Here is a 12937-nt window from a genome sequence, read left to right as displayed (position 1 = left end):
GACCTAGAAGATTAGGTTTTATTTCTTTTTGAAGTCCTAGCATCTCACAGCACACAGATATAGCTACACTTAAGACTACTATGCACTTTGGTATTTTTATGAATTTTCATCTTCAGATGAAAGTAGTAGTGTGCCTAAATATTTACAAGACAGTAGAAGTGATTCATAGTAAAAGGTTTGCCAGACATGCCTAGCAACCTTTTAAAACAGAATTACATATATGTCACATTTGCAAGGTCTTTGGATCAAGCAGATTTGGATTTCTAATTGAGTACTTGATACTATGCCTCAGAAAACTTATCTTTCAATTAATGTAATCTAAATTGGTCTTCAAAAACCATCACAACAAAAAAGGCTGCTAAAATATTGTAAATACAATAAATTAAACATAGAGCAACATATTTATCAGAGTACAGAGAGTCTGTAATTTGGCAGCAAGGGAATTGGCACCAGGCATGAACTCATCTAACAACTCTGTTAATCTGGGAAATGGCAAGCAGAATGTGAATTCTATTAACAGAAAATTGGTAGACTGAGGAATTTTTGCTGTAAATAGTGACAGGGTAAGAAAATAATACTGACAGCACCACTAGCAGACACACGTCTAGTAAAACCTGTAATAAAATTTATGATTTAATAGCACAGGATCAAGGTCCCAAGTTTCCTTTGGGATTGAAGAAGACAACAAAAATACTCAGGTTAGTGAAAGAACATGTGAACAAGAATCATGCTGGAGGCAGAGAAGAAGGAAAAATATCATAAAAATATTAGTTCTGTTGCAGACATGAAGGAAAACTGAGAAAATCCAAGAGTTTTAACAGAAGAACTGATACAGTTCTGCTGAGCCCCGCAAAAATTTCAGGTAGTCTCCTCAGAAAGCATCCTTGCAGCTTTCAACCAAGACCATCAACTTAAAGACATATTAGGGAAAACTATCAAGAAAAGCAAAAACGAGAAAAGGTGACATGTCCATTTAGGCTTCAGAGGGCTGAATAATATGAATCAACTGCGTGAACAAGTCAAAATGCTTCTTAGACATTGGCTGTATAGACTACAGACTGACTTCTTTTTCCATATGCCACTGCTACACAGAGAAACATACTGACATGTCATCGATATGTCTATTCATTAGCCAGAGGCAAAATTCATCACAGCTTTCATCGTAATTTCTTGCTACTGAAGTTAAATATTATGTTCAGGTACAGCCTATGACAGAGCTCATCATCAAAAGAACACATTCAGCTTTCTTTCCTTTATCACTACTAGCTGCACTTCTACCTTTCTTATAATAAAGTATTTCCAAAACACGCTAGTATGACAACACTTTCACCCACTCCAAAAGAGAAGAGTCAGACTACAACCTGGAGAGCAGATACCACTAGATAATCAACTGTAGAACAAGAAACAAAACACGGTAGTTTGCATGAGGTAAGTGCTCCACTTTGTCAGCAGAGCCTTGCAAATACGTCTCACAAATGTATGAACCTGCGCAAAACGAAAGGCACACACTTTTCATGTAAGGAAAATAAATCCAAAAGGCAACTGCAAGAGACAGGGAAGGAAGAACAAGTGGCTCTCTCCTTTGAAAGTATCACTAATGACCAATGCAAGTCAGGTGGTGGTAGTTAGTTTCTTCCCAGCCACCAGCTAGGTTTACAGAGATCATCAGCAGAATATTTCCACATTTCTAAACTCACAACTACTTCCAAGATTATCATTTGAATGGCACTGCACCAAGGGAATTTATCCCAAAAGCCACAAGAGATCTATAAACTTAGGAAGATAACCAAGTTTCTCTGAACCCAAATAAGGTAAATTTTAAAATGCTACTAGGATTAAAAAAAAAAATAGCAACAAACAGTATGTATCTGTGAGTATAATACATAAGATGCAATCATCTAAGCAGTAGTAGCAGTGATCTACCCTGGGCTTTCTCAAGCATTTCTTTACTACAGACATAAACAGACTGCCTTGGCAACTGCTTTCACTCCCACTCACTGTCACGAAGAACAGCTCAGGCAGATAACACGTCTGCAGAAACTACTATTGCACGATGAAAAAGCTACACAGGAAGAGTACTGTGGGAAATGTAGTACTGAAAAGGCAAACATCAACAAATATTATGTCTACTTTGCATCAAGCTTTGCTTCACATCCTCCACTGCATATACCTCTTTGCTAATTGTTCATGCATTCCCTGGATGGACAACCCAGCCATTTTCCAGCTGTACCACATGACTACGTTGCTTCATCTCATTTACAGAAGTCCCTTTAGCTTTACTGGCATCTTTTCACCTGTCCAACATACCAAAAGATTCAGTATATTATTCTTTTAATCTTCTGAGTATTTCCCTAGAGTCTCACTGATCCTTTCTATACATTTTCAACACGCTTTTCTGAATAATCTGCCTAAACAACTCCAAAAATATTTGAAAAGGAATAAGTTGGATCATATTCCTAATCAGCTTCTCAGCCACTACTAAATATTCTGAGTGATTTATGATCACAGATTCGTGATCTTTCTGTAATTAGTTCTCTCTTCCTTCCCATCTGTCCCTACAACTAGTTAAATCTTTTAACACAACCATTTTTTAGGCAAAAATGCTGTACTTTTTAAATACACCTGCTCATACCCACCTTTCACATAATTGTGACCCCCAGCAAAAACCCTACACAATTGCATTTTTAATCCAATCCATCAAGAAAGGCACCACCTGGAAAAAGTATGAAAAAGAAAAGCAAATTCACTAGTTCAACAAAACACATAAAGATAGATTAATTTACTGTAGAAAGTAAGAAATATAAGTCTATCAGTTTCCCTATTATAGTGGCATAAAACACAAACTGTAAAAATATGTAAGGGTATGAATAAAAAATTCACTTTCCTTCTGAGAACACAGAAGAGCTATCTAGAATTTCAAGTAAAAAAAAGATTTTTTTTTTTTTAAAATCATCTAGAAACTGAAGATACACAAATAGAGCAGCTATTATGTTTGTGGACTGTAGGGCCCACATTAAAAGCACAACCACTTAAACAATCATTTTGATTTCATGCTCAAATTAAAACCCTCCTGCAAAGTGTGATTTTTGGAGACACTAGCTCTCAAGAACAAAATCAGGAGATATAAGATCATTATTCTATCCTGGAAAAGCACGGTCTTTTAATTCTCAATTTTAATGAAACAAAATCATTCTCCTTGACCTATGCCACAAGAATCAGAAAGCTATCACATTTACTATGATCGTGCTTCAGATAGAGTCAGTAATTCAGTCTTGCTCCTAGAACAAGACATTCTGAATTTAACAATATCAAAAATATTTGCAAAACTGCACTCACAGAAAGCATCAACAACCAGATGGAAAGCAGACTGAACTTTACAATTTTAGAAGAATATTTAGCACAGAAACCTAATCTAAAAATTGACTAATTTAAACAAAACAAAAAACTAATTTCCTGCAGAATCTTAAAAATCAGAAAATTAAGCTTCTAAAAAAGAAGCTGTTTTTCTAAATTGATAGGCAGCTGTTTGAAGAGATGTTTACCTTTATTCACTGAAGTATGCGAATAAGCCACATGCCTAATGATACAGCATTAACAAACCATTCTATCAAAACAGACATATATCTGCCTTGATAACTGAGGAAACAACCGAAAGGAATGTCAAAACTCATAAGGTCTCATTACTCCTATTATATGCTCAGACCCCAATCAGCAATTACGCAAAGTAGTATTTTAAAGATAAGGAAAAAATAAATTAACTGTGCCAACAAGTTTGATAAATTTTAACTGGAACAAATGATATTTTAAATCATCTGCTTATTAGAAAGGAAAAAAAGGTTTCAAAATGGTTGTTTTAAAAATCTATAAGATTAACAACTATTCTGTCACTTTCACTTTTGTTTCACTCGATGACATTCATAATAATCAAAATGCCTTGTCCAAGATTATTCTTAAGATAACAGCAGCTCATAGTCCTGTTTACTTATTTAAATTTGTAAAATGTCTAAATAGATGAATGTTACAAGAATTGGGATATATGCAGCACTTTGGATTGCAAAACTAACAGGTTAATACTCAATAGCCCAAGCAACCAAAGGAGAGAACAGGTATTTAACTTGCAGACTTCCAACAAAAGAGCAAAAAGCAGCAGAAGACAAACTGTCTGCATACTCTTAAGATACAAAAAAATACTACAATCTGTAGACTTTGTCAATGCCATGAAACAGGAAAGGCAGTGGGTGCACATACATATATATTCTATATAGAGAGAGAGAATGTAAGAAGAAAAGCAATACAGTAAGTTCAGAGGAAAAAATCCAATACTTTTAATGTAAAAATAGCATGCTTTTATATATATTGAGTACTTCCATACAAGACAGCATGGAAGAAAAGCTAGTTAGTGAAGCAGAGAATACCGGAGATGTTAGAAATGCTTTCACGGCATTATGCTGTGTTTTCATGCATCTCAGGAACACAAATACAGTCCATTCACAACAACGAAAAAGAAACACAGCTCTAATTTAACATTTTTAGACTAACCTATAAGCTCCACCCTCAGTTTCCTACTTTACTACAACTGAATTCTATTCAGAAGAACTATTTTCACCCACTAAGCTGCTGAGCTATTTCAGATAATATCCTTATATTTGTACCTTTCATAGATATTATGTTCTGTAAATAATAAATACTTTCAGGATTGCCCTAAGTCCTGCTGTTGCTGGATTTTCAAGTTTGATTTGATTAGCCATTTGCTTATCTTATCATACTCACTGTTTTTTTTAATGAATATACACACGCTTTTTATCATCTGGAAATACCCACAAATATGTATTTGTAAACTTCATATTGCTTGAATCTATTTAAATCAGTATTCTTCCAAGTGGTGTCATTGGCGGCATTGTGAATGGAAGCCTCTGGCCCACTTTGCAGATCTAGTTGTAGTACAGAAATTCAAATTTGTAATAAAATTTTAATGCAACCATTATTTTACCACATTTCATGAGCTCCTTACAGATGACCATACCACACAGACTCCTACGGGAAACAGCAGGCATGAATTCCACTTTTTCTAGGCTCTTCCACATGTGCCAGAGCAGGTTGTTGCCTTATGCTACAATCACTGTTTCTCAGCAGAGCACTGAAACTCAGGACTGATTTAGTGCCTCATGTTTTCCAACAGTGTACAAATCTGCATTATCATGCCATGAAAAATAAAGAGATTTTAGTCTGCAATTGCCTTAGGAGTATTTGAAGTACTGTCTGCATACAATGTATTTATAGCCACAGTTTCAAAGCTTTTTTTTCCCCTCAACTTGCACACATCCTTCAATACAGGTAACAGGCACAAACACACAGGAAGGCAGTGCCTGCGCTGGAACCCACTATAAATCCGGGATTTTGTGTGTGTACAGGTAGAAGATGCCTTGCCTTAGAATCATGACAGGAGAAAAACAGTAAGATTTAGAGACATCACTCAGAGTCCCAGTAGCTCCTCTAGAGCTCCTGGGTTAAAATGGAAGAAACCACAATATGGACCTTTAAAATTACTACCCAGTGCCAAGATCTCCTTAGCACCATAAAAGAAAATGCAGACAGCATTTTCTTCTAGACGGAGAAGTTTACCTCAATGCCATTCTATACAATTGTGTAGAAATCTATAGAAAAAAGAAAATGTCTGCTTTCTTTGAAAATGTCAATTTGTGAGTAGGAACACCAGGGTTAAGGCAAGAGGAAATACAACACTGAGTTCAATGCAAGCATAACAAATTATCCATCAATGCTGACCTGAATCATTCCTTGGAAAGCCTCTGTTAAGGTACCCTTCAAAGTCATATGCAGGAGCCCTGGATTTCAATCATCCCCCTAAAGATTGGACTCTTGGATAGACAGCTGTATTACAGAATCGCAGAATTACAGAACTGTAGAGGTCAGAAGGGACCTTTGGAGAGCATCCAGGCCAAACCCCTTGTTCAAGCAGGGTCACATACAACACACTGCCCTGTACAGTGTCCAGAGGCTTTGGGATTTCGCCAATGAAGGTGACAACCTCCCTCATCAACCTGTGCCAGGGCTCTGTCACTCTCACAGTCAACAGGTTGTTCCTCATTTTCAGACAGACCTTCCTGTGTTTCAGTTTATGCCCTTTGCTTCTCATCCTATCACTGGACATCACTGTGAAGATGCTGGACCCATCCTCTTTATGCTCTCCCTTCAGATACTTAAATATCTAATGATAAGACCACACACACACACACACACCTGTTGGCAAGGTGCCCACCAGCATTTCCTCCACAAAGCTGCTTTCCAGACATTTGCTCCTAGCTTGTACTGACTTATGGGGGTACTCTTCCCAAGTGAAGGTCTCTGCACTTCCCCTCACCAGGCTGTCCAGGTCCCTATGAATGGCAAAACAGCCCTTGGGCGTATCAGATACAGGTTTTGTATTCTCAGAGAAGTTGCTGAGAATGTGTTCAGTCTCTTCATCCAGGTCACTGAGGTGCAGTGCTGACCTCAGGGGGACACCACCATCTACAGGCCTCCAACTAGATTGATCACCATGCCCTGACCACAACCCTCTCAGCTTTGCCTTTCTGACAATTCTCAATCCATATCACTGCCTGCTCATCTATCGAACACTTGTCCAGCTTGCCTATGAGGATATTATGAGAGAAGCAAGCTTTGCAGAAGTGAAGGTAGATAACACCCAATGCTATCCTCTCATCTACTCATTTGAGCATGCTCTTGTAGGAGACTATCAAATTGCTCAGGCATGGTTTTCCCTCGAGAATTCTGGCTAGCTACTCCTAAACAGAGAATCATTATGGTCATCGAAAGACCTTCAAGATCACCAATCTCAACTGTAAACCCCTCAACCCCATTCCTGTTAAAGCATGTGCTTAAGTGCATCTACACATTCTTAGCACTACCAAGGGTGGTGACTATCACTTCCTGTTCTAATGTGTCACCACTCTCTCCAGGCAATTTTTTTTCCCTAATATTCAACCTGAACCTCTACTGGCACATTTTGAGACCATTTCCTGCTGTCCTATTGGTAACGCTTATTGATTGCATCCAGGATGACCTGCTCCATCACCTTTCCAGGTGAGCCTGATTGTCCTGTCCTGTATTTTCTCAGTCCTCTTTCCTACCCTGTTTCAAAGCTGGAGTGACATTGGCCTTCTTCCCATTTTGGAATTCTCAACAAACCACTCCATCTTTCTGAATACTCTGACTGAATTCCTAATGCTTCCAAGACACCTGAGCTTTGTGGTACAAGAAGAAACACATCATCCAGTAACTGGATGCTGTGCTGGAAGTCTGGATAACACCCTAACAGACTACAAATAGCTTCTAAATCTATGGAGGGGTAAAAAAAGAAAAAAACCCACAACATTTATAACCTTTTTTTTTTTTTTTTTTTTTTTTTTTTTTTTTTTTTTTTTTTTTTTTTTTTTTTTTTTTTTTTTTTTTTTTTTTTTTTTTGTGGCATCATCACTTCAAAGTTTAGAGTTGCATCCTGCAGATCCCCTGCTTCTAATTAAGCTTCAGACAGCAGTCTGGAGTGACAGAAGTATGTTATCTATAGCAACATCTACCACTAAATTTGACTGATAACAGTCATTTATTCTAAGCACATCTTTCAAGCTGTTCTCTCAACTACTCACCAAAACCTTTCAGAATGAGAAATACTTGGTATGTTCTTAGATCCTGTATGACAATTTGCAGGCCCTAGGTGCCAAGACAATCTGGAAAAGCGTAATTCACAGATCACAGCATCCATTCTTTCTGTATACAGCAGCATTGGGCAAGTATGCTTTCTATCGTTATGGTTTTCTAAAATTGAGATAGCCAATGGAGAAGAATGGTGAAAATGTATTTGAAGTCCTTGTGAGTCAACGGACGTCACATATCTTCCACTTCATGTTCATAAATACATAAGGGATCTAAATAATAGAATTAACAAATGCAAGTCCATACAATAATAAAAATGGCCACCCTTCATAGGCGGTATAACAAACTCTGACCAATACAGGACCCAGAAATCAGCTTGACATTTTCATCTTATCTAAACAGTACACTTCATAGGAGAAGACGGGTATGGAACTAAGATAATCTGAATTATTTCACATACTTCTAGATTGAAGAAAAACATAATTTAGGAAACTGGGGATTCACTACAGCTTACATTCACAAAACTTAGGTGTCCCTCTCAAAAGACATCATGACTTCTCTTTCACAGCCCTATATTTTTCCATATTCCCATTTACAGACAGGCTGCTCTGGACACATGAAAAGCAACAGTAGCAGTAACTCAGCCGCTGAAGTTACTGGCCTTACTTATTTTTGGCAGGAAATGAGATAAGTCAGAAGAAAATCCGCAAATCACAACGGTAAAACTCGTCTGTCTTGTGGTCTATATTCCACCACTATCACTCTTGGTAAAGCTGCTCTCGCATATCTTATTTCATCTGCAAACCAGAACTAGCCTCTCAGTAGAGAATATTCCACTTTCAGGGACAATCCATATCTCACTTTGCACATTAATATCAAAATAACATCTGTACACCAAACATCTTCTGGGTTAGGCAATTTTCTTCATTATTACCTATATTAAAAGTATATGCAGATAATGACAAACCTCCAAAAAAATTTCTGTTCAAGTGAGGTGATGGGACCTTGAGCACAGAAAAACCCTTGTGGTCAGCCACAGATCACTTTACAGCAGATTTCATTCTAATTATCATGAAAGCAAGCCTACCAACAAAGGTTTATCTATATTCAGACTCTTAAGTAGTTTCAAAATCATTCCTGGTGAACAATGATTTTTAGCAAGTATGGCTAAAATGCATAGGAGTTGATAAATTACGCTGCAGATATACATCTCAGCACTGTTTCTTAACAGTAACACTTATTTGATAGCAAAAATAGAAAATACTAACAATCACACGCCCCAAAAGGGTCCTTCTATTACTATAAAGAAAAGCTCCTGCTACTTGTTGTTTCTGAGGTTAGATACTTGAGACAGGTACCTAGAGATAAGCACAGAGGAAGCAGTTCAGGCACTGTTATCCAACTAGCTCTCTCCAGGATACTTCCACTCAGCCTCCAATAACTGCTACCTAATATAAGTGTACATACACAGATATTTACTTTTAGAAGTTGCCATGAAACTCCTGCCAAACTCTCATGCATCTGGACAGCTGGTTTGCGGAGGTGCAGTTCTTTAGAAATTGGTTTAAATTACAATCCTAGTATGAATATATTGATGCTGTCAAACTGCTTTGTACCATCTGTCCAATTAATTCATGCTAATTTTTAGACTGAATTGTTTATACATTAAGATACATCCATTTAGTTTTCTAGGACAGGTACAATCTGTGAGAGCTAGGCAAAAGCAACTTCCTTCAGCCAAGAACATCAGCTGCTTTACTGTCAATATGCTGAGAAAAGTTAGACCCTACACATCATCAAGCTAGGAAAGAACTGTTCCTGAAGAAATTTTAAGCACAGATTCACCTTTACAAGTATTTTAAAAATGCTTCTCCCATAATTGACACTAGGGAATAAAGTTTTCACCACTAATATGCTGTAATTCTTTCTAAAAAAACAGAGTAGAAACTCCTATAGTAGTTCAGAAAAACCACTGCCAAACATTTTCAGCAATAGTTAGTTTCCTAAGTAGTCCAGTGTCAGTTGTATCACCAACAAAGATTAAAGCTCTGCTTTTCAAAGGAAGCTTACAGAGATGGGCATTAAACTTCTATTTGCATTTGAAACCAACAGGGGTCTACATCTTCCCCAGACATCTTAGAAAACCTGACTTCAGAGCTCTCTAGGGAGAAATGCAGGAGAGACAGAGCCCCGCAAAGGGAAGAAAGGACAATGACAAGGGAATAAGAGGGTGAGAGGTAAGAGATCAATGTCCAGAAGTTGGAAAACAAAGAAAAGAAGTTATCCTACCAGAGACAGCACCTCTTGTCAGTCAAGACAAGAAACATTGCCTCCCAAAAAGAATCTGGCATCAGGAAATGGCAGAAGCGATGGGGGAAGACCAAATCTGACCTGAAGAAAAAAATGGGAGTTATGATCTGGATTTTAAGCTTTGCCTTCTTCAGGATGTTAAAAAAAAAATAGTGAAAAAATGTCTTTCTTCAGCTATATTTTTGTCAGTGATGTGGTGTGACCAAATCCAAATGTGGAGCAGGATCAACATTATTTTAACCAACATATGAAATTCTACATGAATACTGGAGTGCCACTAAAAACTCGTAACAGGCTAAAACATTTGCAATAGTGTACTTGCGTATACAAGTATCAATGCAATGGAGCACTGGATCATTAATTCCTAGCTTTAATTGACTTTAATTTCTGGCGAGTCTAATTCTCTACCTAATATGTCACATGCAAAAAAAGAGGGAATATCACTATCTTCTGTATCTAGACTTCCTGTTTAATTGTGAAACATAAACTAAAAATATTAACCAGTCTCCAACTGAAGAAAGAGCCACTTTTAAACAAAGTCCCTTATTAGCGTCAAATAAAGGAATTTGTATAGACCTAGAACAGCTAGGATAAAAAGAATTAAGGTATTCATGAAGTTCAATGCAGGGTCACAAATGGGCATTAATAACTACAGTTTGCATATTAAGATAAATTATATAATGAATTTTAAAAAATGCTTAAGTATTTCAACATGAAAATAATACAAAATACAAAACCCATTAAATAAAAGCAGCTTCCCTCCAACATGAACTCAGGGTACATTGTCAGAGCAAATCTGGAAACACAAATATGTTTTTTCCAAATACTTTCAAGATTCCATTCCTATGAGTTCTATCCATGCTTACAAGTGCACTCCAAACTTGAACCAATGACCTCGAATAGAGGAGTCAACAACCACCTCTACTCACCTTTGAATTACAATCTAAGATCTGTGGATGAAGAGTACTTCTGTGAGCAATTATCGTAAAGCTTAAAGACATTTTTACAACAATATCCAAAAATTTTAACTCAGTAGAGATCTCACTCATCTGTTTCAGCAAATAGGTATGGCCTAAACTAAATAAAGCTCTTCAGAATAGTAGCTCAAAACCAAAATCTTGATTTACACATACTGTAAAACCAGTGAAAATACAAAGCATGTCTTTACAATCTGCACTGAATTCCAAACACCCTTAATTGTGTCAAAGTTAATTATAATAACACTATGCAGAGTTAACAAATGTGGATAACGGTAGTGACCACACCTACAAAAACCACAGGAACACAAACCAGAAGTTCAGCTGGTGCTTTAGAAAAAAAAGCAGAGGGACCAAACGGTAATTTATAATCTAATTACGTATTTTGTGAAAAAGCATTTGTGTTCATGGGTTCTAATCATCATCTTGGACTCATGTTAATATAATCTTTTTTGTGTATTATGGAATGGGAAATACACACTCTTGTACACAGATAATTCCTTTTTTTCAACTCCTTTCTGTATCAGCCTAAGGTAAGCATCTTTCAAGTTTCAGTACATGCAATAGTTCCTCTTCACAAGTCCTGAATCACTAACTACATCCTCTTGAAATTTTATGAAATAATGCAACCAAGCTGCATACAGTATCTATAATCCCTCTGTATGACATGGGGACAGCGCTGCATATAGCCAAGTTGTTCTGTCTCTTTCTACAATGACTATTTTCACAGTTTCCAACTACCAAATTTGAGCATTTCAACTAAATCCTTTAAGACCTAATTAATTTTTAAGCAACTTCAGCCAAAATTTTTCCAAAGAACAAAAAAGATAAAACTGTACAATTTTGCTCATGTACAAACAAAAACATCTTGGTATCAATCTGCCCTTCTCTATGAAGACACCACTGTATTCAGTGCACTGAATGGTGTTTAATAAATACTCAGTTTTATCCTCATGTTTCACTGTGTGCCTTTATTTGCCACACACACCTCAGAATTTGCTTTATAAATCTTGTCATGCCGTTATCTGACAGCATGTCTCTACAAAACTTCAGTGCAGCATAAATACCAGTGAACTAACTTACAAAGCATTTCTAAATGTTTTCCTTCTCTTGAGACAGATGGAAAACCCGGCATGAAAAGGTCAAAATTCCATTCCAGGATGTGCAAGGGACCAATCTGAGGTGATGAGGATGCATTTATTTTCTAAACTAGGTATATTTTCGAAGCCTATCATTCAGGTCCTGCAGGTGCAGCTATGAAAGTTAGGCCTTCATAAAATAAATGGCACACAGACAGCTGACACCTATGAACTCTTGCCTAAGTGATTTGGCTGGCAGCTCATGTAGAAGATGTAAGGTTTGATCCAACTTCCTACAACAAAATTCAGTTGCCAACACCTCAATCATCCTTTCTTTTATAGTACCTCCCTGCTCATTCACTCTCAACTTCCAGAAGCAGAGCAGGGCTCTCACACACAACAGTCTCCTGCACACCCTACACACAGCAGAGGTAGTATGGAGCAGGGGTAATAGAGCTGTGTGGTAGCACAGGGCATACATTCAGTCAAGTTAATGGATTTTGGCACATCCCAGCTCCAGCAGCTTCCAGAACATGGTGACACTTCTCATCCCAGTCACTATTCAACTTCTTGACAGTATCAGGGCTAACAACAAGAAAAAATGTGGCTATGAATATCCCTTCCTCAGATAACACTAAAAATTTAAATATTCAAATGTATTTGAAAGACCTCTTTCTATTTAAAGAAGTTTTATTTATTCTGTACTGCTCATGCAACCTGCCTGGTTCTTTCTGAAACTTCCTCTGATACACTCAGAGGGGAGAGAAAAAAAAAATATATTACAAGCAAGAATTATTTCATCATTTCCCCATTCTCTTCTACCAAATGACATTAAAAATATTACAATTCCAGACCATTTTTTCCCTCTGAAAGTATTCAACTATAAATCTTTCATCAATG

General features: G+C 37.1%; 1 protein-coding gene across 1 annotated transcript in view; it reads right to left on the bottom strand.

Moving 5' to 3' along the window:
- The window catches only part of KCMF1 (potassium channel modulatory factor 1), a 39262-nt gene extending 27287 nt beyond the window's left edge, over window positions 1–11975 (bottom strand). The window contains exons 1-2 of the mRNA XM_026049946.1: window positions 11947–11975; window positions 9961–9974 (exon numbers count right to left, since the gene is read on the bottom strand). Of these exons, the coding sequence (XP_025905731.1) occupies window positions 9961–9974; window positions 11947–11975 (43 nt within the window). The remainder of the gene's footprint in view (window positions 1–9960; window positions 9975–11946) is intronic.
- Between the last annotated feature and the right edge of the window lie 962 nt (window positions 11976–12937).

Source organism: Nothoprocta perdicaria, unplaced genomic scaffold (genome assembly GCF_003342845.1).
Source record: "Nothoprocta perdicaria isolate Ctin4 unplaced genomic scaffold, notPer1 scaffold_63, whole genome shotgun sequence".
Lineage (NCBI taxonomy): Eukaryota > Metazoa > Chordata > Aves > Tinamiformes > Tinamidae > Nothoprocta > Nothoprocta perdicaria.
This window is presented reverse-complemented; position numbering and strand designations above follow the sequence as displayed.